The sequence below is a fragment of the Humulus lupulus genome, chromosome 8 (genome assembly GCF_963169125.1).
Source record: "Humulus lupulus chromosome 8, drHumLupu1.1, whole genome shotgun sequence".
Taxonomy (NCBI): Eukaryota; Viridiplantae; Streptophyta; class Magnoliopsida; order Rosales; family Cannabaceae; genus Humulus; species Humulus lupulus.
The window spans coordinates 11,564,651-11,588,280 of record NC_084800.1 but is presented as its reverse complement, the minus strand read 5'-3'; the positions used below and the strand labels follow the sequence as shown (position 1 = coordinate 11,588,280).

Sequence of the window (23,630 nt, the reverse complement as noted above, 5' to 3'; positions counted from 1 at the left end):
GATCCTGACATCCCGGGCTATCATAGCATTCAACCCTCTAATGAATTTATTCTGCCTAGCTGCATCGGTAGGCACAAGGTCTGGTGCGAACTTCGCAAGTCTATCAAACTTTAGGGCATACTCAGTAACACTCATGTTGCCCTGAACCAGACTCACAAACTCATTCACCTTCGCTGCTCTGACAGCAACATTGTAGTACTTCTGACTGAATAGATCTTTGAAACCTTCCCAACTCAATGTAGTCACATCCCTAGTCTGCGATGCCACTTCCCACCAGATACATGCATCCTCTCTTAGCATATATGTGGCATAGGCCACCCTATCATGCCCCTCTATCCTCTTAAAATCCAGAATTAACGTAATCATAGTTAGCCACTGCTCGGCTTTCAGTGGATCTGGTCCACCCTCAAATATTGGGGGTTGTTGCTTCCTGAACCGTTCATATAACGGCTCCCATTTGTTACCAATCTCCCTAGACTGCACAACTGGTACCACTGCAGGTGGTACAAAAGGGGCAGCACTCCCTGACGGAGCCTGCTGTTGCAGAATGTGAATCTGCTCATCCTGACTCTGTAATCGAGCCTGCATCTCAGCCATTAACTGCTGCCAATTCTCAAGCACTGGCGGAGGAGTCTGGCCCTGGTCATCACCCCTGGTCCCGGACCTAGTACCGGCTAGTCGTGTAGATTTTCTTGGACGCATAGCTATCCAAGTCAATCTGCAAATAATGACTCGGTAGTCAGACCATGATGACAGGGTAAAAACATCTCCAAGATCCACCAATAGAATATCACCAAACACAAACCATCCACATATAAGCATCCATTCTCATGCACTGGCTGCTAATAAGCACGCCTCCAATCCAATCGCACAAAAGCTATGAAACAGGCATTCATACATGCACAACATACAATTAATCATTCACACATTCAATTACATGCACGCCGATGTTAATAAACATGCCTCAATATTCTCACACAACAGTCAAGGGCCAGGCCCTATCAGTATCTCATGCTTCCTAATAATCCAGTAAATAATAGCATTCATAGCTCATCACAAGCACATAAACACATAAACACATATACACATTAGCGAACCCGGATTTGAGCTTGTCCCTAGCAGCGAATGTACATGTCCAGCCTCTCTTCAGGAACCCTTAAACCTAGGATGCTCTGATACCAAGTTGTAACGCCATGGATAGCCAAGACCGCTACACTGTGTATTTATAAAGGTGTGAGACTTACTAATGTAGTGGCTGATGCATTGAGTCGGAAGGGCCCGGGACAAGTGTTCAGTTCGAGGCAGATATCTAATAAGATAGCTTAGGAGATGACTAAAGCGGGTATAGAGTTGGCGGTTGGTCGGTTAGCCAACATCACTCTTCAGTCTACACTCCTTGAGAGGATCAAAGAGGTGCAAGGGAAGGATTCCCAGTTAAGAGGGCACAGAGAGAGTGTGTTAGTTGGAGCGGCTAAGGGCTTTTCTATCTCGAAGATGGGATTACTGAAGTACAAGGGTCAGATCTGTGTTCCGATGGATTCTGATATCCGGCGAGAGATCTTGGATGAATCTCATACCACTTCCTATTCTTTACATCCAGGTACGACGAATATGTACCAAGATTTGAGAGCCTTGTATTGGTGGTTGGGAATGAAGAGGGACGTGGTAGATTATGTGGCCAAGTGTTTAACTTTTCAGCAGGTAAATGTTGAACATCATAGGCCAGCAGGGTTATTGCAGCCTTTAGGGATTCTAGAGTAGAAGTGGGAAGATATCACCATGGACTTTGTGGTTGGTTTGCCGAGGATTGTGGGATAGCATGATTCAGTGTGGGTGATTGTGGATAGGTATACTAAGTCCGCCCACTTTTTACCTGTCAGGACGACTTATACTGTGGAGCAGTATGCCGAGTTGTATGTGAAAGAAATTGTTCGACTTCATGGGGCTCCGAGGTCGATAGTGTCCGACAGGGACCCCACCTTCACCTCCAAGTTTTGGGAAAGTCTGCAGAAGGCTATGGGCATGTAGTTGCGGTTTATTACCGCATATCATCCTCAGACAGATGGACAGTCTGCGAGGACGATTTAGATACTGGAAGATATGCTATGAGCCTGTGTTCTGGATTTTGGGGGATTCAGATACTGGAGCACCCTTATCATATGAATAAATGTTTATTAATGATTTATGGACATTAACATTAATTTATATACGTACTACTAAAAAAATGGATTAGGCGTCGGTAGGTAACCAGAGTTTTTGCCATTTGTGTTGGTTCTTTAACTGACGACTATTTAGGTGTCGCAATTGATATGGGCATTAGCGACGGTGTTTAACCGATGCTATTGATACCGAAATCATCGGTTTTGCACTATTGCCCCTATTATTTTTTAAAAAATAGATTATATTTTACATTCAATTCATTTATTACCCATAATTGAGTTAAGTCTAATATCCAGAATCAAATGCAAATTAATAGAAACATAATCAAACTCAAAAAATCCAGAACTTACAAAGTCAAATGTCAAACTCTGTATATTCATAATTTACAAACACAATATACCTAGAAATTAGGGGTAAGCATCTAAACCGGCAAACCGCGGCGACCGATCGCACCGCACAACCCTACACCGCAAACCGCGGTGTCAAAAGTGGAATGGTTCGGTATGGTTTGTATCTTAGCTAAACCGCGCGGTACGGTGTGGTGTGCGGTTTGGCAGTGTGAAATTTTGGTTTGCACCACATCGCATCGTATACTTACAAATATGTTAAAAAAAAATTAAACTTTACATATATACTAATTTTTAGTAACCCAATCTAAAACTAGGAGCCCACTTAAATTAGGAGTCCACTTAAATTAGGGTATAACCTTATTCTCTAACACATCATACACGATAACAACTCCTTCCTCTCTCATCTCATTTGCGCCTCCTCCCTATCACCTCTTTATCTCACACATATTTTTTAACACACTTACATAGTGGAAAACCACCCAAACCACACCGCAAAAAATAGTTTGGTTTGGTCGGTTTGGTGCAACAAAATCACACCGCACGGTGTGTTCTAACTACTACACCGCACTTGTGGCGTGGTGTATTAAAAAGTGTTCAAACCACCCAAACCACACCGTGCACACCCCTACTAGAAATTACAAACTCAAATCACAACAGAAAAACCTTATCAAATGAATACAATATCAAACCCATAATTTACAAAAAAGAAATGAGTACAATATCAATCCAAAAACATTACCCCAAGCCTTGAACACAACCCGAGCTTCGTGAGCCACACAACAACCACTCTCCCTCCGTTGACTGCCACCACCACTACCAATTTCGATAACCACCACCACCACCACCACTTGCAAACCAGTAAAAAAATAGAACTGAGAGATTAAACACAACCGATCTATGCGCGAGTTCAATCCCAAGTCTTGGACCCCGTAGGCTTCACCCTGCCTCCGTCGTCGTTTTGCCTTTGCCTTATCTTTGTCATTGTCGGTGACGTGCTTCAGAGAGGGAAAGAGTGAGAATGAGAGAAGGAGTGATGGTGGTGAGAACGGGTGTGGTATTTTCAAATGAGAGAAATAGATGAGTTAGAGTTAGGTAAGATGGATTTGGCATTTTTAATTTCAGGCTCTTTTTTTTAATAATAAGCCCGTCAGCGTCACTGCATAGCCGACGCTATTGACATCAAAACCGTCACAATTTGTAGCGTCCTAAATTTGCTAACAAGGCTTAGGGCCCTGATTAGCGTGCCTGGAGGGTAATAAGTGATTTGTTATGCTAATATGTGAATTTGCTGAGTATGTGATTAGAAATGCATGTGTTAAGCGAATTAAATATGAATATGGGCCCCATTTGGTTATTAGAGACATGTTTGTAATTTTATCCCGTTGAGGGCATAAATGTAATAAATTTAATAATTGTGAATATTGTGATATATTTATGTTGCACGATCTGAGATAGTCTGAGGGAGCGGTTTAGCTAGAAAGTCACAACGAGGTTGAATACCCGACTCGGGGCGAGTCGAGGGGTATTTCGAGCATTAGACGTTTTATGGGGTTATCGGGTTATGTTAATAAATATTTGGAGATATATTTGAAGTTAGAGCGTTTAGGAGGGAATATCGGGGAAATTTACCATTTTGCCCTCGGGGACGTTTTTGGTACCTCGAGCCTTTGAGGTAACCTTAGAGACTTAAGTTAAGTAAAACAAAACTAAGGGAAACCGACCCAAACCTCTCTCTCTCTCTCTCTCTCTTTTCTCTAAGCCATACCAAGGGGAACTTTGAAGATCAAGCTAGGAATTGGAGCTCTAAACTTGGGGATTAACTCAGTTTTAATTTGTGGATTCAAGCAGAGGCTAAGGTAAGCTTTAAACTGTGATTTTAGCTATTTAATTCTGTGGTTACTAGCTGAGTTTCTATTTTTCTTGAAGCTTTGAAGTGGGAGATTGGAATTGGGATATGATGAGGTTTAAAGCTAGCTTCTTGTTAGGTTTTGCTGTTGAAACTATAGTAGAGCTTTTGTGGTAATTGAATTGGATTGTTAGGTTGATTTTGTGTAAATTGGCTTGGATTTGGTGGAGAAAATGGAGGATTTTTCTGGGTTCGATGGGTCGGGCCACGACATTGTTCTTGCTGAGCCGCGACCCTCTAGAACACTAGGGATGCCAAGAAGAAGGGCGGGCTGCGGCACACCCAAGCTTAGGCCGCAGTGCTCATGGGGTGTTTTTGGGGGTTGGCTTCTGGTTGAGGCGGGCCGCAGCATAGGATCATGGGGCTGCTGCGGTTAGTGTGTTTTTGGACTCCAAGGAGGTTTTAGGCTCGGGAATTCAAAAGTTAAGGCTCGTGATGGATTTTATCATCCGGATTGATAGAAATTAAGGTCCCGGAGACTGGAATTATGACCCAAAGTTATTTAATGGATTAGAACTTGATGGATGGATGTTTTTGATGCGTTGTGGCTAGGTTTTCAGCGAGGCTCGGACTAGGGGACCGTGCTCGTGATATCGGTGCTCGGAAAGCTTGGGACACAGGTAAGGAAACTGTTGTACCCGTAGAGCAGGGCGAGGCCCTATAGTTTGTGTTGTAGGGCACGACCCTATATGATTGTGTTGCAAGGCGTAGCCCCATTGATTATGTTTATACGTGTTTAAGTACTTGTTTAATTATGCTATGTGTGCATATATGTGAATGAACGACAAGAGCCGGGAACGGCGAAGGCTGAGAACGGCAAGGGGCCGGGAGCAGCGTTAAGCACGCAGAGTGCGAGTTGCCAGGGTGAGACCCTATAGGATACTTGGGATATCCTCACGGTGTAGACCGCGAACCCAGGGCTTGGTAAAGCGCCTGGGATGGCATGGCCGTTATATGTTTAGCCTGTTGGCGATTTTATTATATGCTGATTGATAAATATGCATATGTTGATTGCTTATGTGGAGTTTTCTTGCTGGGCTTCGGTTCATAGGTGCTCTATGGTACAGGTAAGGGCAAGGGGAGGATTGACCAACCATGAGTACGGAGAGCATGAAGTGACGCGTACATGTTTGGCCTGCCTGGCTGCCATAGCCAGGGGTATTTTTGGGAGATGTTTGTATTTTTTCTAGTTTTTTCGTTTAGTCGACTTTAATCATAATTTTGAGTTGTAAACATTTCTAAAGAGTATTTTGGGATCCCAAATGTATACCGCTTTATAATTTTCAATGTATGATTATATTTTCAAATTATATGGCTTTTGTTTATGGTTTAGCTACACTTTTGTCTTAAAACCTCGATTAGTGAGTTATTTGCACATTCTAAACTCACTTAGTAACGGCTCTAAGGAAGTAGGGCTTTACACAATTGATATCAACAACGTCGGTTTAGAACTGTCGCAATTGATAGCAAAAGGGATGATTTAGAACTGACGCTAATGGTCTTCACTAACGACGTCGGGTGGTGTACTGACGCAATTAACAAAATTTTGGCGTTAGTTTAAAAACAACGCTATTGAACTGACTTGATCAATTGTGACGGTGAGTGTGTGTTTAACGCCCAAAACGTGCATCCACTAAGTGGTAGTTGTAGTATAGATCGGGCGGTCGATTCCACATTGAGGCAAATGAATAAAGTTAATCAATAAATAAATGTTAGAGATAAATAATATGAGGAAAATAGAACAAGTGATATTTTTGTTGTTTTTTGAGATTTAAATATTAGAAATAAAGACAGACTAAAGTGTGATGTAACAATAGGTAACAAGTAGGAAGGATCAAGAGTCACCATTATACATACTTATTTATTTGGATTTTTTATTCACAAAAATTACACAAATGAGAAGTTCACATCCCAACTATTCATTTGGAAGATTTAACATTGAAGCACAAATATGTTTTACAAAAATGTATTCAAGTGATTATTATTCTTTACCATGGAAAGATGAGATAAATCTTATGAAAAATCTAAAAATGACATTATACCATTGGCAATAATGTAATAAAAGATTGAACATAAAACCTAACACAAATATTACTTTTACTATTTATAAAATACATAGAAAGAGCATGACTAATTCTATATAAATTTTAGCAAAAGTAAATATATATGAATGAGATGGAGAAAATGATAAAGATATTATCTATATTATTTTCACTAATTTGATAATACATCATAAGTGCTTGGCAAAATCTATATACTATTAGTAAACATAAATATAGACAACAAGATGAAGAAATAGAGATGAAGAAAATAAATCACTCAAATATATGAACTTTAAGCACATGGTGAATCAAAAATATCAAACAAAGTCATAGTGCATATAAGATCATCTTAACATTCCTAAGAATGTTAGCATATTATGCTAGACATTCTCATGAAATTCTAGAGAGAAAATATGAGAAATGAAACTAAAATTTGGTAGAGTTTTGCTACCTAAAAATTACATAGAAATTGTGAAAGAATAGTCCCTATTTATAGATGGAGAAAATGACTAAAAAGAAATTAAACAACAATTTGTGGTTTACAAAATAAATCTGAAATATTAATAATAAAATATGATTTTGAAAAATCAAATCTTATTATAAATATTAACGTAGTTATTTTGGTGTATGGTCAATATGCAATTTTTCTAAAGCACAAAAAAAGATGAGCTTTAAAGCTCAAAATGACAATTTTGCAAGACCCAATACCCATAATATATGGGTTGAAGGTGGCTGGTGGCAGATGTGGGTTTTGACCCATTCCCAGCCAATGGGAAGGCGCCACGTAGGCGCTGACTGGGAGAGGAAAATGACTGAGGCGAGTTGGGCTTGCTATGCTGGGTGAATTTGGGCTTGTTGGGATGGAGAAGGCTGGGTCTTTGGGCCTTCGTTGGGGTGCTGGCAGTTGAGGAGTTGACTAGGTCAACGGCTGGAGAAGGGAAAGCTTCAGCTACGTTGAAGGAGGCTTCGGTGGGCTGCTGGAATGCTGGGTTGTGTTGAAGAAGCTTTGGCTGCTAGGCTTGTTGGGCCGCTGGAAGGTTGAACTGGGCCTGCTGAGAAGGAAGCTCGCGGACACGTGGCGCAAAAAGGGCGCGAACACGTGGCGTGCAGGGGTGAAGGCGGGCCTTCGGTTTGGGCTTCAAGAATGCCATTTTTTAGTTGATTTTCTTATTTATCTCTTTATTTATCTTTATGCCAAAATGTACTTTAATTCCTACAAAATAACAATAAATTAAATCATAATAAAATATTTTCATTTATAAATTAAATTATATTAATTTCATGAAAATATTAATTAAATTTAATTTATTTTGACCATTAAAATCATTAAATATGCATTTTCACCACTAATTAGTGTGCAAAATTGATGCAAAAAAACGACACTAAGAGTCATTTTTGTTGTAATGACGTTGTTCAGAATAGAAAAGAGAATAAGAAAATAAAGAAGTGTGTGCATAGTTGAAAAAATATATATTATTTTAATTTTAATAATTGTTGTTATACTTTTATAATTTTAGAGTGTCAATATAATAATGCTTCAATAAAATAATATTATATTAGCTTAAAAAAGATAAAACAGTAATGATTATTTATTAATAATAAATTATTATTTGTATACAGTAAAGAATGATTTTTATCATATAAAATTATTATAAATTTATCAATAAAATTAAATGATTTAAAATACATAAAATAATTAGATTGCTAAATTAATTTTGAAATTTGCCCTAACTAATTATTCAATCGAAAAATATCACAATTTCCAAACATTATCCACACAAAATCAATTCTGATTCAAAATTGGATGCTAACAGCAGCAGAATCAAGAAGAGAAAATATTTCATCTCAGAGGCCCAATAAAGATGGAAGCCCAAATTCACACCTCTTTGGAGCCCATATTGATACCATCTAAAGGGAAAAGGAGATGCTCTGATCTGACCCAACTTTGCAAAACGACGTCGTTTTGCATAATTGGTGTCTGCTCTGTATTTTCTTGGAAGAAAAGCTTCTTCAAGTGAATATTTGTACTGCCTTCTCTTTTCAGTTCTCACATCTCACTTTTCCAATAGCAAAGCAAAGACACCCAGTTAAGCCCTAAGTCGGAAAAAGAGGAAATCGAGGCCTTTCAGTCATGAGTCGCGGCAGTGGAGGTGGCTACGATCGTCATATCACCATTTTCTCACCCGAGGGTCGTCTCTTTCAAGTGGGTACGTGATTATTCCATTTCTATGTACCTTTATATTTTATTCTTTGAATCACCACTGTATCTTAGATGCAGGGTTTGTCGATACTTGTTCTTTGGGGATTTTCGGAGAAACTGATTTATAAACCTAGCTATATGTACTTGCTGCATTTTTTTTTTTGCAAAAGAACTCTTAGATTGAGAGAAGAAATGAGGGGTTTGATCTATTTCTGTCTGGTTAAAGAGAAGGAATTAAGAAGATCGCATTCTGAAGTTTAATAGTTAGTCCCAATTCGGTGTCTAGGGGTTATTATCTTCCGTCGTTGCTACCCTCATTAGGTCAGTGACTAATGGTATTGTTGTTGGGTTCTTCAAGTATTAGTGTTATTTCGGCGAAAGAGAGAAAATTACTAGCGTAAATGTTATTTTGCCTAACAACAGTTGACACGACCCTCTTTTATTTATTTTTATTCTGGGGTTGAAGAATTAATCGTATATTTTTCCTAAGCTAGAAATTATTGTTCTGAAACAAGTTAACTTTATTATCAAATGTCTTGTCATTGCTTTTGCAAAAAGAATGATCAAATTAGAAATATCTACATTGTATTCGGTGAATTTGGTGATTTTAATGATGGGAATGAATTATTTGTTCGTAATTACTCCAGTTTATATGATACCCTGTAACAGACGTTTATCCTATTTCAAAATAAATGTGTAGAATATGCTTTTAAGGCTGTAAAGGCTGCGGGGATCACCTCAATAGGTGTCTGTGGAAAGGATTCAGTTTGTGTTGTTACTCAGAAGAAGGTCCCTGTAAGTATTGCACTGCATTGTCGCTGTTATTGTTCTTTGTATTTGTGGTGGGGGCAGGGAAGGATTTATTATAAACTTAAGCTTGAGTTTTCTTGGTTTGAAGTGTTATATATGTCCTGAAATTTGACGCAGGACAAGCTTTTGGATCAGACAAGTGTGACACATCTTTTCCCTATTACGAAGTTCCTTGGCTTACTTGCAACTGGCATGACAGGTTTCTTCTTCTATCTCTTTTGAAAAGCTGGATTTGGAACTGTTCATAATTTTGTGAATATTGTTGAAAATTCTTTATCCTTATATGAACCGGTGGCATCCCATTAAGCTATATCTCAATAGTAGTTTTGCTATTTCTTTCCCTAGAAGTAATTGGTACACTTACTTTTGTTACTTTGATTTATCTTTCTGTTTTTCCATTTTCCAGCTGATGCAAAAACATTGGTGTCACAAGCAAGAAATGAAGCAGCTGAGTTTCGCTTCAGATATGGATATGAAATGCCTGTAGATGTATTGGCCAAATGGTAGTTTCTTTTTGCTACTCTACTATGTTGTGATATTGTAGTAGTTTTGTTTTTCTTCCCGTATCTGGAATGATACACTTTAAAAGGGGTTTGCTAGAGATTTTTATTAATTTTAACTGGGGTGTGTTTGTGATCTAGAATTCTTTGCTTAACTGCCATGATAACTCCCTGCCTCATCTGTTGTATGTTTTTTGTGGACAGGATTGCAGACAAATCGCAAGTGTATACTCAACATGCTTACATGAGACCACTTGGAGTAGGTTAGTTCGTCATCCAAATTACTACTGAATTTTTCTTATTGCTTTCTAGGGAAAAAAAAAAGAGAGAAAGTTTATTGGATTTAATAATATTTGTTTGTTTTCTTTTTATATTGTGTCTGATTTTTTTATGTTTATTTCCCTGTGATAACTGCTTGATTTGGGAAGTTGCAATGGTTTTGGGTATTGATGATGAGTTTGGACCTCGATTGTACAAATGTGACCCAGCTGGTCATTTCTTTGGTCACAAGGTACACTGTCAAAAGTTTTCAGCACTTGTTTATGTGTTTCTGTACTAACTGAACGCTGCCTTTAGAAAAGGAAGTGAAAAACTTTATTTTCCTTTCAGGGTTTTGTTCAGTCATTCCCTTTTTATGTATGCATTGTCAGATATTTGTAATTCTTATGGTTTGAATTTCATTACTTTGTATTTTAGGCCACAAGTGCTGGATTGAAAGAACAAGAGGCTATCAACTTTTTGGAGAAAAAAATGAAGAATGATCCCGCGTTTACCTATGAGGAGACCGTACAGGTAGACATACGAGTAATGATTGAGTCACACTCTTTTTACACACTACACAAAGAAAAACACAATGACGTGTCAATATTATTAACCATTCATGATAAGTCACATTGTCCACACTTAAGAAATTGTGTGGTTAAAAAAATTGCCACATCATTAAAAATAGTGTGTCTAGCATCACTCTTATTGGATAATTATGATATGGAATTTGCATTATGGATTGTTTTGGCTTCAAATTATTACTTTGTGTATGATTTATTTTTCTGAAATTGGGCTCCTAGCCTAACTATACAATATTTGAGGATTAAAAAATAATTGATATGTAGTTTTTGAGGAGGTATTCTAACCTTAGACTGTGGGACCACATATCTGACCATTTCAGCTACCCTTTTAAATGTATAATTTAGCATTAAGGTTTTTATTTTTACACTAAAGTTATATTTAACAAGTGTGAGATGTTTACTATCTGTTTGTTATATTTTCTAGATACTTTGCATATCTGCCAAAAAGGCTACTAGTTGAGGTTAAAAGAAGAATGTTGCTTTCCTCGACGAAAGCATACTTTAGTGCAATCTTGGCTATAAAAAGTTGTGAATTTGTTATTCTTTTCCAAACTGCTCACAGTCCATGGCAGTGGTAGTATTTTCTGTTACGACATGTAGCAACATGATTATGCAGTTTGTTGACAAACTTAGCATGTTCTTTATTTATGGAATTGTATTGTGTCCAACTAACGTCATCATGTTGTTAATTTTGTAGACTGCAATTTCTGCCCTGCAATCAGTTCTTCAGGAGGATTTTAAGGCCACTGAGATTGAGGTAGTAAAGTTCATTTTGCTATCATTGTTTTATTGTGATAGGATTGTGAACTCCAAATGCATTATGGATTACAGCAGTTAAGTTAAAACTAAATTTTTTTATGCAACTTTTGATTTTCATTCAATGTTTTCTTGTCCGGATTTCCATGTATATTTTATTTTGGCTTGATATAGTGTTGGATATTGGAATCTAGTGTGTATAAGCCTAATTAATGTCAAGGCAATATAGCTGGTTCTCTTTTTGTTGAAAATTTCTATCCCGAACACAATGCTGAGATTACCATCTTGGAATCTTTAATCACTCGCCAGCTTTTTCCGCTTTAGATCTTACTCTGTCTAATGTTCTTCCCCTAGTCAGACGCAGCCTTTGGTAGTTTTGGCATGAAAACTTCTAGTCCTTGTTTGCATTTATTCTCGGTTCCTTGTGCTATCCGGCTTTGTTTTCATTGGCATTCTAATGCTGTTTTATGTTTTCATACTCTGTTAAAATATTTTCACGAGGGCAAATCAATTTTGGGCATTAATTTTGTTTCAGTATTATTATTCAGGATCTATGCTTTGACTTTTGATAGAAAGAAAGTTTGAATTGATTGTTACGATTAAAATTGTAGGTGGGAGTTGTGAAGCAGGAGAACCCGGTGTTTAGAGTGTTGTCCACAGAGGAAATTGACGAGCACCTGACAGCTATAAGCGAGCGTGATTGAGTCCTCACATAGCTGATTCTCTTTTGAGGAAAAGTTGGATTTGAAGCAATGCTTGCATACCTTTTTTTTTTTCCATTTAAAATCTTAGATTGACTTTATGTTTGAGAAATCATTTACAATCCCCCAATGAATTATTGAAAGTTATTTGCTGGGATAATACTATTGCCCTTGTTACCTGTTTTTTAGCCGACTTCACTACCAACTGGTGGATAAAATTGCTAGAGAGTATCTTGTATGGAATATGAATGTCATCAAATCCTCAAATGAATCTAGATTTAGAATAAGGTAGCGCTTGTGTTGTGCGACAAAAGAGCCTATTCAGATAGATGTTAGGGATTTGATAATAAATTATTGGCCGAGGATAAAAGTAATTGAGATAAGAATAAAATTCAATCTAGATGGATGGACTGGAAACATCCTGGCTTGGCTAGCAAAAAGAGTACTGGCTGGCTGGTAAAACTGATATTAGTTAGGTTTTTATTAGATTAGACTAAATGACTCGTTATTCTCGTTTTAAAGTTGTATAATTAGTTCAATAATTGACCAAGTGTGTTGAAGATAGTCATAATGTTGGGCCTTTATTATAATTGACATCTAAATCTAACATTGAATGGTTCTTTATATAAAAAAAATCCTGACATTGAATGATTCTCTAAAAGGGGGAAAAGAAATCTAAAGTAAAATGTTAGTACTTATGGGATCCTAGTGTTAGTAGAGAAATAATATGAGCATGACCCTAAGCAAAATAAACGTAGCAGGGTGGTGGCACAACCATATATATTCACACCTAGTACAACCAGTAGATCTGGAACCACACAAACTTGGCAGAGCAGCAGAGGTCGGTTCCCGCTACTTTTTCACTAACCTCTCGCCACGTGTCTCATCTTACGCGTGTTTTAATATACAAAAAGTACAAAATTACGTTCGAGGCGGCGTTTTGCTTCTTCCTTAATCAAAATCTTCAGACGCAACATTTAAACGACAAGCTTCCATTTAACCTCACTTTTTCGATTCCTCGCGGCTCGTAATCAATTTGCCAGACTCCAAGAAACCTATACATACATATTTAATTCAGGTTTGTTCGATTTATTACTCTTTAACATTTGGGGTTTTTAGGGTTATCCATTTCAGCTAATTTGGTTGTTTTTTCTGTTTTAGTTTCCTCTGTGTTCTTTCCACTTGTTTGGATTTTTAGTCGAATTTTGAAGGAAAAAGGGGGGCTTTTGTTATTCTTTAGTGTTAATTTGAAGCATACATATAGAATTCATAAGCTTTAAGTTTGGAAAGAAAAAAACAAACTCTTTTTTATGTTGCCAACCCATTAAGTTATTGTAATGTTAATGTACAATATCAGAAAACAAATTGAAGTTGGTTTTTTTTTTTTTTTAAATATAATTAGTTTTGTGTTATGGTGTCTTGAATATAAGATTCTTTCTTTTGACAGAAAGATTAAGCTAATGGCGACTGCAACAATGGCCACGGCAGCCGGTGCAGCTGCCCTCTTCTACTACACGTTGAACCGTAAATTACAGTCGGGACCTTCTGCTGAAGAAGATGATGATGAAATTGAAAGTAGTCTGCCTAACCATCCCCGGTTAGGAATTGAACGCGTTTCAAATAGGTTAATTCAGGCCCCTGCAACGTGGTTGGAGACGATTTCGACCTTGTCGGAAACACTAAGGTTTACTTATTCTGAGACCTTAGGGAAGTGGCCTATTGGGGATTTGGCATTTGGGATCAGCTTCCTTCTAAAGAGGCAGGTAAAAGACTAATGCTTTCAGGTTTTAGGATAACTTAGTATAAAACTTCAAGAGAATTGACTGAATCACTTTTCCAATTCAGGGTCATTTACATGTTGGGAGTGTCTTTGGTGGGAAAGACAGTCAGCAACTGAAGGGACCCGAAATAATTGCTGAACTTAGATATCTCTTGAATTTGTTGACGCTTTGTTGGCATTTTTCTAAAAAACCATTCCCTTTGTTTCTAGAGGAGACTGGTTTTTCTGAAGCGAATGTGCTTCTTCAGGAACCCAAAGCAGGAGTAAGTGGTTTTACAAAAAATTGACTGTTGCATTTGTTTACTTTATAAATTGTGGGAGGGAAGGCATGTTCCTGTACATTTGAATTTGATTTGAACTTCCTTGTTTTTTAATGCAGATCTTGAAACCAGCTTTTACAATTCTCGTTGATCACAATACTGAATGTTTTCTCTTGCTTATTCGGGGAACTCATAGTATCAAGGATACTCTAACAGCTGCAACTGGAGCTGTGGTACCATTCCATCACAGTGTTGTACATGAGGGAGGTGTTACCGATTTAGTTTTGGGTTATGCACATTGTGGAATGGTTGCAGCTGCACGGTGGATTGCGAAACTCGCAACTCCTTGTATTCTTAAAGCACTTGGTCAAAATCCTGGTTACAAACTAAAGGTATGTGCAATGATTTGTTGATTAGCTATTTGTGATCCTTAAATCTCTGTTGAACTTACTTGTGTTGGTTAGCTTTTTTAGATCTATTTAATTTTCGTCCAGCTTGTTTGGATTTTCTTCTTCTTATGATTCTTCTGGTTGAAAACGTGTAACAAATTTATCTATTTCATCAAAATAGATTGTTGGGCACTCTTTGGGTGGAGGTACAGCGGCACTTCTAACATATATATTGCGAGAGCAGAAAGAACTGTCATCAGCTACTTGTGTGACATTTGCTCCAGGTTCGTGCACTTCTTGTTGGCTGCTATGGTTTCCTTGTATTCCAAACTGCTTAGGATTATTTAGCCTGTCCAGTTTTGCCTGCTCCAGTGTATGTAACCATTCGAATCCATGAGGAGTAGCTCGAATGGTCAGGCATGTGGTTTGCTTCCACAAGTTTGAGGTTCAAGTCTCTTCTAGGTACCTACATAGCAATGGCTTTAGTTTCTTGGTTCCTTAGGCGGGGTGCCTGGTTTAAAAAAAAAAAAAAAGTATGTAAACCATTCGCCATTTGAGTCTGGGTGAGTGAATGTGTGTTAGTGGTGCTGGTTTAAGTCCCTGCAAAATTATCTTATCTGTATCTTTGTGTGCTACAGATTGTTGTTCTTATGTATCTAAATGTTGTGGTGACTTTGTATGACAATGCAGCTGCGTGTATGACATGGGACTTGGCAGAGTCAGGCAATGATTTCATTACTTCTGTTATCAATGGAGCTGATTTAGTGCCTACTTTCTCAGCTGCCTCTGTGGATGATTTGCGGGCTGAGGTCATGATCTATACCTCTGTAGTTTTTATTTATTCTTTTAGGATCATATAATCCTGGATTTTTATTTTTTTTGGAATTCAGCTTATTTTACTTCTTCTAAGTGTTTATTTTATGCTCTTTAACACTCATTTTGGTCATAACATGTAAGTAGTTATCCTATCAACATAAAAAGTATTATTTAATGAGTTATCTGTTCTAGTAAACTTGTTTTTGTGGAAAAGTGTAGAGATGGGATTTTTTTTTTAATAATAGTTGAATTCTTCCCTTGCTAGGACTTTGAAATTTACTTGTGTAGGCCTTGCCCTATGTACTCATGTTGGGTTTTATCTATTGTTGAACATTGCTGATTCTTATCAAACTTTTTAATATAAGCAATTTTATTATGTTCCCATAACAGGTGACAGCTTCTGCTTGGCTGAACGATCTAAGAAATCAGATTGAGCATACAAGAATTCTTAGTACTGTCTATCGTTCTGCTTCAGCTTTAGGTTCTCGCCTTCCATCTATTGCCACTGCTAGAGCAAAAGTTGCTGGGGCAGGGGCAATTTTGCGCCCAGTTTCCAGTGGTACTCAGGTAATTACTACTTTTTCGTGATATTCCAAATAAATTTTGTGGTGCAACTTGGATTTTCCTTTTTGTTGCATCTAGCCATTCGTGATCATATTTCCTTGCATGATATTCCAACTGAAGTAATTAAAAGATTGCAAAGTTTGTTTGATTTTATTATTTTTCTTGCTTCTCTCTTGACTCTAACAGGTGGTTATGAAAAGAGCCCAGAGCATGGCTCAGGCAGCATGGAAACGTCCTTCCCTTCGCTTGTCATCGTGGTCTTGCATGGGTCCTCGTCAGCGAACTACAACTGCTGTTTTAAACTCTCCGGGATCTGCCACTGAGACAGAAACTTCTGACCGTCTTCTGACATCCTCAAAGAGTACAACTAGAACCACAACTACCATTGAAACTATTGACCTTCCTGAATCTTCATCTGGAGGAATAGGATGGTCTTCAGAAATCGAGTGTTCCTGTACTGATGAAATAGTTCATGATGGTGAAGAGAATGGTGATGTCTGTGATGGAGAGGACCTGATGGGGCATAACAGACATGAAGACCGCATGACTGAAGTTGACTTGTGGCAACAGCTTGAGCAGGAGCTCTACGATCGGACAGAAGAAGAGGATGTTGATGTGGCCAATGAAATAAGAGAAGAAGAAGCAGCAGCCATGGCAGAAGTAAGTGATGGCCAGCCCGAGAGTTCTGCTCCTGAAGTGAATGAAGCGCACAGATTTTTCCCTCCTGGGAAGATAATGCATGTTGTTTTTCTTCCTTCCCAATCCGATGTTGCAGAGTGTGAAGCTGATGCTAGTCCAACCTCAAGCAACAGCTCAAATGATTGGCAGCCTGAAGAGGATAGGATCGGTATTTTTCTCACCCCGAGATCACTTTACAGTAAACTGAGATTGTCACAAACCATGATTAGTGATCACTTCATGCCTGTCTACAGAAGACAAATTGAAATGCTGATTAAAGCACTTGAAAAGGAACAATCTTCGGTTGGAGAGGTAGTATTATAGGGAGAGAATAGTTGAACAGGTAGCTTGTACATAAATACCCCAAACAAAGGATAGAAAATGGCTTTATTACAATGAAGATAGCATAGAGGTTAGAGCCTCAGAAAATACACAACTTGACTGATCACATATCTGTGAATGCCATGACGAGAGGTTCAAAAGAGCCGTACACTAATCTGCATACAGTTTTTTATTTTCCAATCGGCTGTAAACGACCTGGGCATTGAGAAATTGATTCTTTTTTCTCCATTTTGAATTAATTAACAAGACTTTATCTTCACTTCGTTGGCCTATTCCATCATATAAAAACAAATGTCTAACCTAACCAGTTTAAAGATTAGCTTCTTCTGTCTTGAACTTTAAAGCAATTTTGATTAACTGAGTTCTGAGTTTTGAGAGACATCTCTCTGGCTTTCATATTAACTTTGACGAAAATAAATTAAAAGTTATGTTATTTTCCTTATTCTATTACTCTACATTCATTACATTTTATTCTATCATTATCAGATCAATGTATATAAACCAACTTGATTGACGCAGTGGATTTCTTATTCATAACGCTAAAAGTAAATTATCCGCTTATAGCAGCCAAGTATCTAGAGGCTTATATACGAACACATCCCTCTCTTGGGGCCAAGTGATACTCTTTTCGATTGAGAAACAATGATGTAAGCAAGAATTGCATGACTTTTAATTATTTGTGGTAAATAGAAAATTCGACTTTTTGAAAGTAACTTTTAACAACAAAAAGAAACACATGTCTAAAACATTTTACAAAGTGTGGTTCAGTTATATTTAATAGTCTATTTTGAAGAAGAAAAGAATAGTACTGTTTTTCTTTACAAGTGCTCTACAGTCCAAAATGCTATATATTTTTTTAAATAAATAAAAAAGAAAAAGAGAGAAAAAACACATTATTGTATAAAAACAAATGGAACACTTTCAATTAACATTTCCATTACATACAATTAATCACGATTTTAGTTACATAATATGAATATAAGGTACTTGATGAGTCACCCACCATGCAATGAAAGCCAATATCAACTACAAAGTTTCCATTGAAAAATGATCTTCAATTAAGATAAGCAAGATCTTCTCTCCATGATGTTCTAGTACTCCATATTCAAACACTAAATCCATTATCTTTGCCGGCCAAAAAGTAATTTTATAAATATATATATATATAAATCCTCGGACAACCACTTTCATTTCCCACTTTTTTGATTGAATTTCTATATATTAATGAATGAGCGTCTGTTGTTCCACGGTCTGTTGCTATAGAATGATATGAAACTATGTGGGGGCATTAGTATGACCTTCATATATAATAATAGACCGTGATATGAAAGTGTTACTTATTGAGTGCCTTTCATCCACAATATTTGTATCATTATTATTATATTTTTATATGGGTAAACACTTGCATTAACACAAGTAGCTGCATTTATGATTTTCATTTCGTATCAAATTTATAAAGACCTATCTTGCTAGGGGCTTTGAATAAAGGGTCAAGCAAAGAAAGAGTATAAGCAAATACGAGAAGAGAATAGCATTCATTGATACATAGGAATAGGATAGGATAGGATAGGACAATGAATTTCGGCATAAATTAAAAACTCATTAATTTGACTAATTATGTGTATTTCTATTTTATACTTTTTTTTAAGTGCATTGTTTACTTGAGTATGCACTAGCCCGACAATAATTTAATTGACTTAATTATATATAATGATAAAAAAGCAATCCCACTGGTGAATTCTGGAGTTATCAAAATTTTGCTGGAGTTCCACATCAAATCCGACTGTGCGGCCCAATTATACATCAACTTTCTATCACATATTTGTATTATTAACTATATAATATTACTGGTTCAATTTTTGTGGTATTACATAGGGAAGACGGTGTAGTTTGGGTGGTTTGAATATTTTTTAATACACCACACCACAAGTGCGGCGTAGTAGCTAGAACACACCGTGCGGTGTGATTTCGTTGCACCAAACCGACCAAACCAAACTATTTTTTGCGGTGTGGTTTGGGTGGTTTTCCACGGTGTAAGTGTGTTAAAAAATATGTGTGGGATGGAGATGGTAATAGGGAGGAGGCGCAAATGAGATGAGAGATGAAGAAGTTGTTGTTGTGTATGATGTGTTAGAGAATAATGTTATACTCTAATTTAAGTGGGCTCCTAATTTAAGTGAACTCCTAGTTTCAGATTGGGTTACTAAAAAATGGTTAATATGTAAAATTATTTTTTTTTTAACATATTTGTAAGTATACGGTGTGGTGTGGTGCAAACCAAAATTTCGCACCGCATCGCGCGGTTTAGCTAAGATACAAACCATACCGAACCATTACACTTTTGACACTGTAATTTATAGTGTAGTGTTGTGCGGTACAGTCGGTCGCCGCGGTTTGTCGAGTTAGATGCTCACCCCTAGTATTACATATCTATATAAAAACGGATAATCTTTGATACTATATACAATGTAATCTGTAGAGTATTTCATAACCCGCTAGCCAGGTAATAAGCAATATAAAATGAAGAAAAAAAAACATGATTTGGACTTCTAATTGACTGACAACTCTATGTTGATATTGCACATATTTGAAAAAGAAAATGCCAATCAGTTATATAAAATAAATAAATAAATAATTCTCACATGACAATATTAAGGACATTTCAAATTCTTATTTCAATTAATTGACATAAATTTCCTCCACTAAAGCCAAATAATAATAATAATATGTTAGAAAATTTGTGTTACGTGATCTATCAACCATTTCAACATCTTATTAATTACAATTTGGCATATGTATTAACCCTATTTCCTCCAAGTTTAGGATTTGTAATTGTTAGGAAAGATCACTATTTTTTTTCTGTAGATGATTTGAAGGGAAATTAATTAATAATGAATAATGAATAATAATAATAATCTAAAAGTAGGTGAGGTGAATGAAAATAATACCCCAAAACTTAGTCCTTCCCAAAAGGATCAGTGTGTCTGTTTGTGGTTGTAAGCAAATCCTGAAAAGGTTCTTCTCTACATACAACATATCATTAAAAGACAAGTACACAATAATAAATAATGTATGTTAGGTATATGTGTATATATTGGAAATTTTGTATATAGTTCTTCACTTTAAGTTTTATTGGTGGAACTTTTAATGTTCTTAATTTTTAGACAGTTTTTGACACGATTTTTTATATCCGTGTATATTGTAACTATTTAGAGCATCGACGCATTAGGTTCAAACATGTTGTTGCAGGTGTGATTAATTTTTTTTATGCAAGTAGAGTACAACATATTTGAACCTAGTTTTCAGTACTGTAAATTATTCGGAATTTTCTGAAAATTTACAGATGCTCTAAATAACTACAATATACACGGTCATAAAAAAATCGCGCAAAAATCTGTTTACGAGTCGAAAATACTAAATAGCTCCACCGATAAAACTTAAACTTAAAATGAAATTCTAATAAAAAAACAAAAAAAAAATTGTCTCATATATAGTCGTGGTGGCACTCTGATATCAAACCCCTTCACACACTCCTATAGCTACCCAATCAAAACACCGCTTTTCTTTTCGAATTAATTTAATTATATTATAAAGCACAAGTGAATTTCCCAATTACAAAATAAAATAGAAATGTATGTTTTGCAATATCAATGAATAAGTTAATTCTTTTTATTTATTTAAGTAATTAAGTCCTCATCAAACAGTAGAGTGATATCCTTTTTACATAATGGAATCAATAATACACATTAAAAAACCATAAAAAACATATAATCATTTCACTCATGGCATTTAGTAAATTATTAACTTGCTTAGTGTGCACCACGTAAGTTTTGATATGTTGCCATGTCACAATTTATTCTGATTAATCACCACGTCACCCGATAGACTATTTCTAAATAATTATATCTATATATATAAGAATCTTCTAGACTTTCTTGTTGTTCGTTTCTATTGAATAAGTATGAATAAGAAAAATGGCTTTAGTTGACCTACTGATTTACTTAAAAAATTAGTGTAGCCAATTGATATAACTCAAAATTAAACAGCTGACCAATATTTGTAATATTTCCAAAAAAAAAATTAGTTAGAGAATATAAAACTAGAATAAACGAATCTTTTTTAATTTATTTTATTGACAGAGATTTAAACCTTAAATTTCAATATTAATAGTGTTATGTGCATTAGAAAGGCTAAACTTGCGATCAAAGTAGAAAGTAGAAAACAAAGGGCCTGTTTGGTATTGTTTTCTGTTTTTTGTTTTCAAAATTTTGTTCTCAGAAATAAGAACAGAAAACTGTTTTTGTAGTTTTAAAAAAACAAGAGGTGTTTGGTTAATGTTTTCTAAAAACAATTTTTTTAGTTATTTTTTTTAAATCTTAAATAAAAAATTAACAAATATATTTACAAAGAGAAAAATTCTTTAAAAGTTTGTAATAAATAATGAGATAAAATAATTTGAAAGAAAAAATGATGAAAAATAAGAAGTGAGAAAGTTAGGAAAGAAAATTTGAGAACAATAGAAAACAATTTTTTTTTGTTCTCAAAATTTTCTGTTTTTTGTAACTTTGTTTTTAAAAATTGTTTTATGAAAACAATGCCAAACACTCCAATTTGTTTTCAAAAAACAGTTTTTAGCTTTTAAAAACAAAAAACTGTTTTTTTAGTTAAGGTGCCAAACACCCTCAAAATTTCTTGGGTAAATCATATATAGTTTTTAAGAGAAATGTTTTTCTTTTGTTTTTCTTGCATGTACAAAAAAGTAGGATAATGAAAGGTAACACAATATACTAAACATGATAATTACGTTTTATTCCCATTTTCTGGGAGCGTCTTTTCTCTATGAAAACGTGGTATAGAGGCGGTATATTTCATGGTAGTTCCGATCAAACTGCCTACCATATTTCTGATTTAAGATCCCGATAACATGAATAATGATGATTTAGCACTCTTTATGACTCCCTTGCATTAGAAGATGAAGAGGAAGATGAGTTATGTGATGTTGAAGATCAAACTCTTTTAGAAAAAGGGACAGAAACGGTGGCTAAAGCTCTTGTGGGCAAGGTGATCACAACGAGACTTGTCAATCTTGACCATTTCAATTACAGTGTGAGGAAAAGGGAATTTTGATGTAGAATCGTTAGGGAGCAATATCTTCTTATTTCAGTTCTCACTGATCGCAGACCATAAAAGAGTATACGAAGGAGGTCCTTAGATTTTCGAAAAAAACCTATTGGTTCTTAAGGAAATGGAGGAGATGTGCGATCCAGTCGACATGGTGTTCGATTATGCGCCATTTAGGATCCAAATATTGGAAGTACCAGTGTTTTGTATATCAAAAAGTTAGGGTTATGAACTCGGCAAGTCCGTCGGCATCATTACGGAAGTAGTTTATAATTTCATGGGGGATTCTTTGGGAAAGTACATGAAGGTGAGGGTCATGGTGGACATCACAAAGCTGCTTACGCAGATCATTAAGAAAATAATCAAGTCGGGGTAGGACCCGATCATTATGCCGATTAGATATGAAAGATTACCATAGATGTGTTATTATTGCGGGGTGCTTAGTGTCACGGGCTGACATTTTGACAGCGGAAATGCCCGTGCGGCACCTTGACTCCTCTGAGCCAAGGTCAGCCTTCCAACCATTCGAATAACAATGGGCACATTTTTCGCGCGACTGTGTGCCTCTGCACACTTCCGTCTCTCGAACAACTCTCGCTGAGTCATGCTCTCAAGCATCTATGAGTGCAATCATGCATCAAGGCTATCTAGCCAAGACACTCACATTGTCCATAGGTTCTCACTGTGGCAAGGCAAATCCAAACACTGATGCTCACCCAGACATTCGCAAGTCAAGGTAGCATGTGTGGCTAAGAGCCAACACCAAGCTGACGTGCCAACACCTCCCTTCATGTCCCATTCAATATTATCCGATTAGCTCACGTCACAGACCAAGGACTCCCATACGTCCATGGTCCCATCCTCAAGGCACCATACCATCATGCATGTTGGTAGGCCTTCGAGACTGACTGCCAGACTAGTAGCACACACTGGACCTTTGTCCTGCTCAGGCATAGTGCACCCTCCAATGCTTGCATGCTAACAAGTCCCACGAATGACTTCCCGTGCCATCTCGTGTAGAGATTCATGGCCATGGCGCGCCACGACATCTCTCGAAGGTTTGGGCCACGTTCCATGCAAGCGGCATCCCGACAAACTAAGGGAACCGTACCCTTAAACCTCTGGCAGCACACTTCGACGCACTACCGGGGCGGTCCGGTAATGTCCATGAGTACTCCTACTCATGGAGACATATGAGTCCCCTCGTGGTCTTCATATGCCCGCCCTACTAGTCCTCCCAACTAGTAGTAGCTCACTTGACACACCTGCGCCAGGGGGTGGTGGAGAGCTGACACCAGGTGCTCCCCCTACAAAGAGCCTTCTGAGCTTTTAGCCTTCTACCACGAACATATATGATTTTTGCTTGGGAGACATATTTGGCTCTTAGCTCGCCAATTCTCAGAATCTCCA

General features: G+C 36.8%; 2 protein-coding genes across 2 annotated transcripts; both read left to right on the top strand.

Annotated features, from left to right (window-relative positions):
* Positions 1-8,480: 8,480 nt before the first annotated feature.
* On the top strand, positions 8,481-12,430 carry LOC133794560 (proteasome subunit alpha type-6). Its single transcript, XM_062231851.1, has 9 exons — positions 8,481-8,665; positions 9,359-9,453; positions 9,586-9,667; positions 9,875-9,971; positions 10,173-10,231; positions 10,397-10,479; positions 10,665-10,760; positions 11,511-11,570; positions 12,181-12,430. The coding sequence occupies exons 1-9, from the start codon at positions 8,590-8,592 to the stop codon at positions 12,271-12,273; spliced, it is 741 nt and encodes a 246-aa protein (XP_062087835.1). The 5' UTR covers positions 8,481-8,589; the 3' UTR covers positions 12,274-12,430.
* Positions 12,431-13,059: 629 nt separating this feature from the next.
* On the top strand, positions 13,060-17,358 carry LOC133794559 (uncharacterized). Its single transcript, XM_062231850.1, has 8 exons — positions 13,060-13,348; positions 13,718-14,033; positions 14,116-14,313; positions 14,430-14,702; positions 14,881-14,983; positions 15,390-15,508; positions 15,906-16,082; positions 16,266-17,358. The coding sequence occupies exons 2-8, from the start codon at positions 13,731-13,733 to the stop codon at positions 17,079-17,081; spliced, it is 1,989 nt and encodes a 662-aa protein (XP_062087834.1). The 5' UTR covers positions 13,060-13,348; positions 13,718-13,730; the 3' UTR covers positions 17,082-17,358.
* Positions 17,359-23,630: the final 6,272 nt, after the last annotated feature.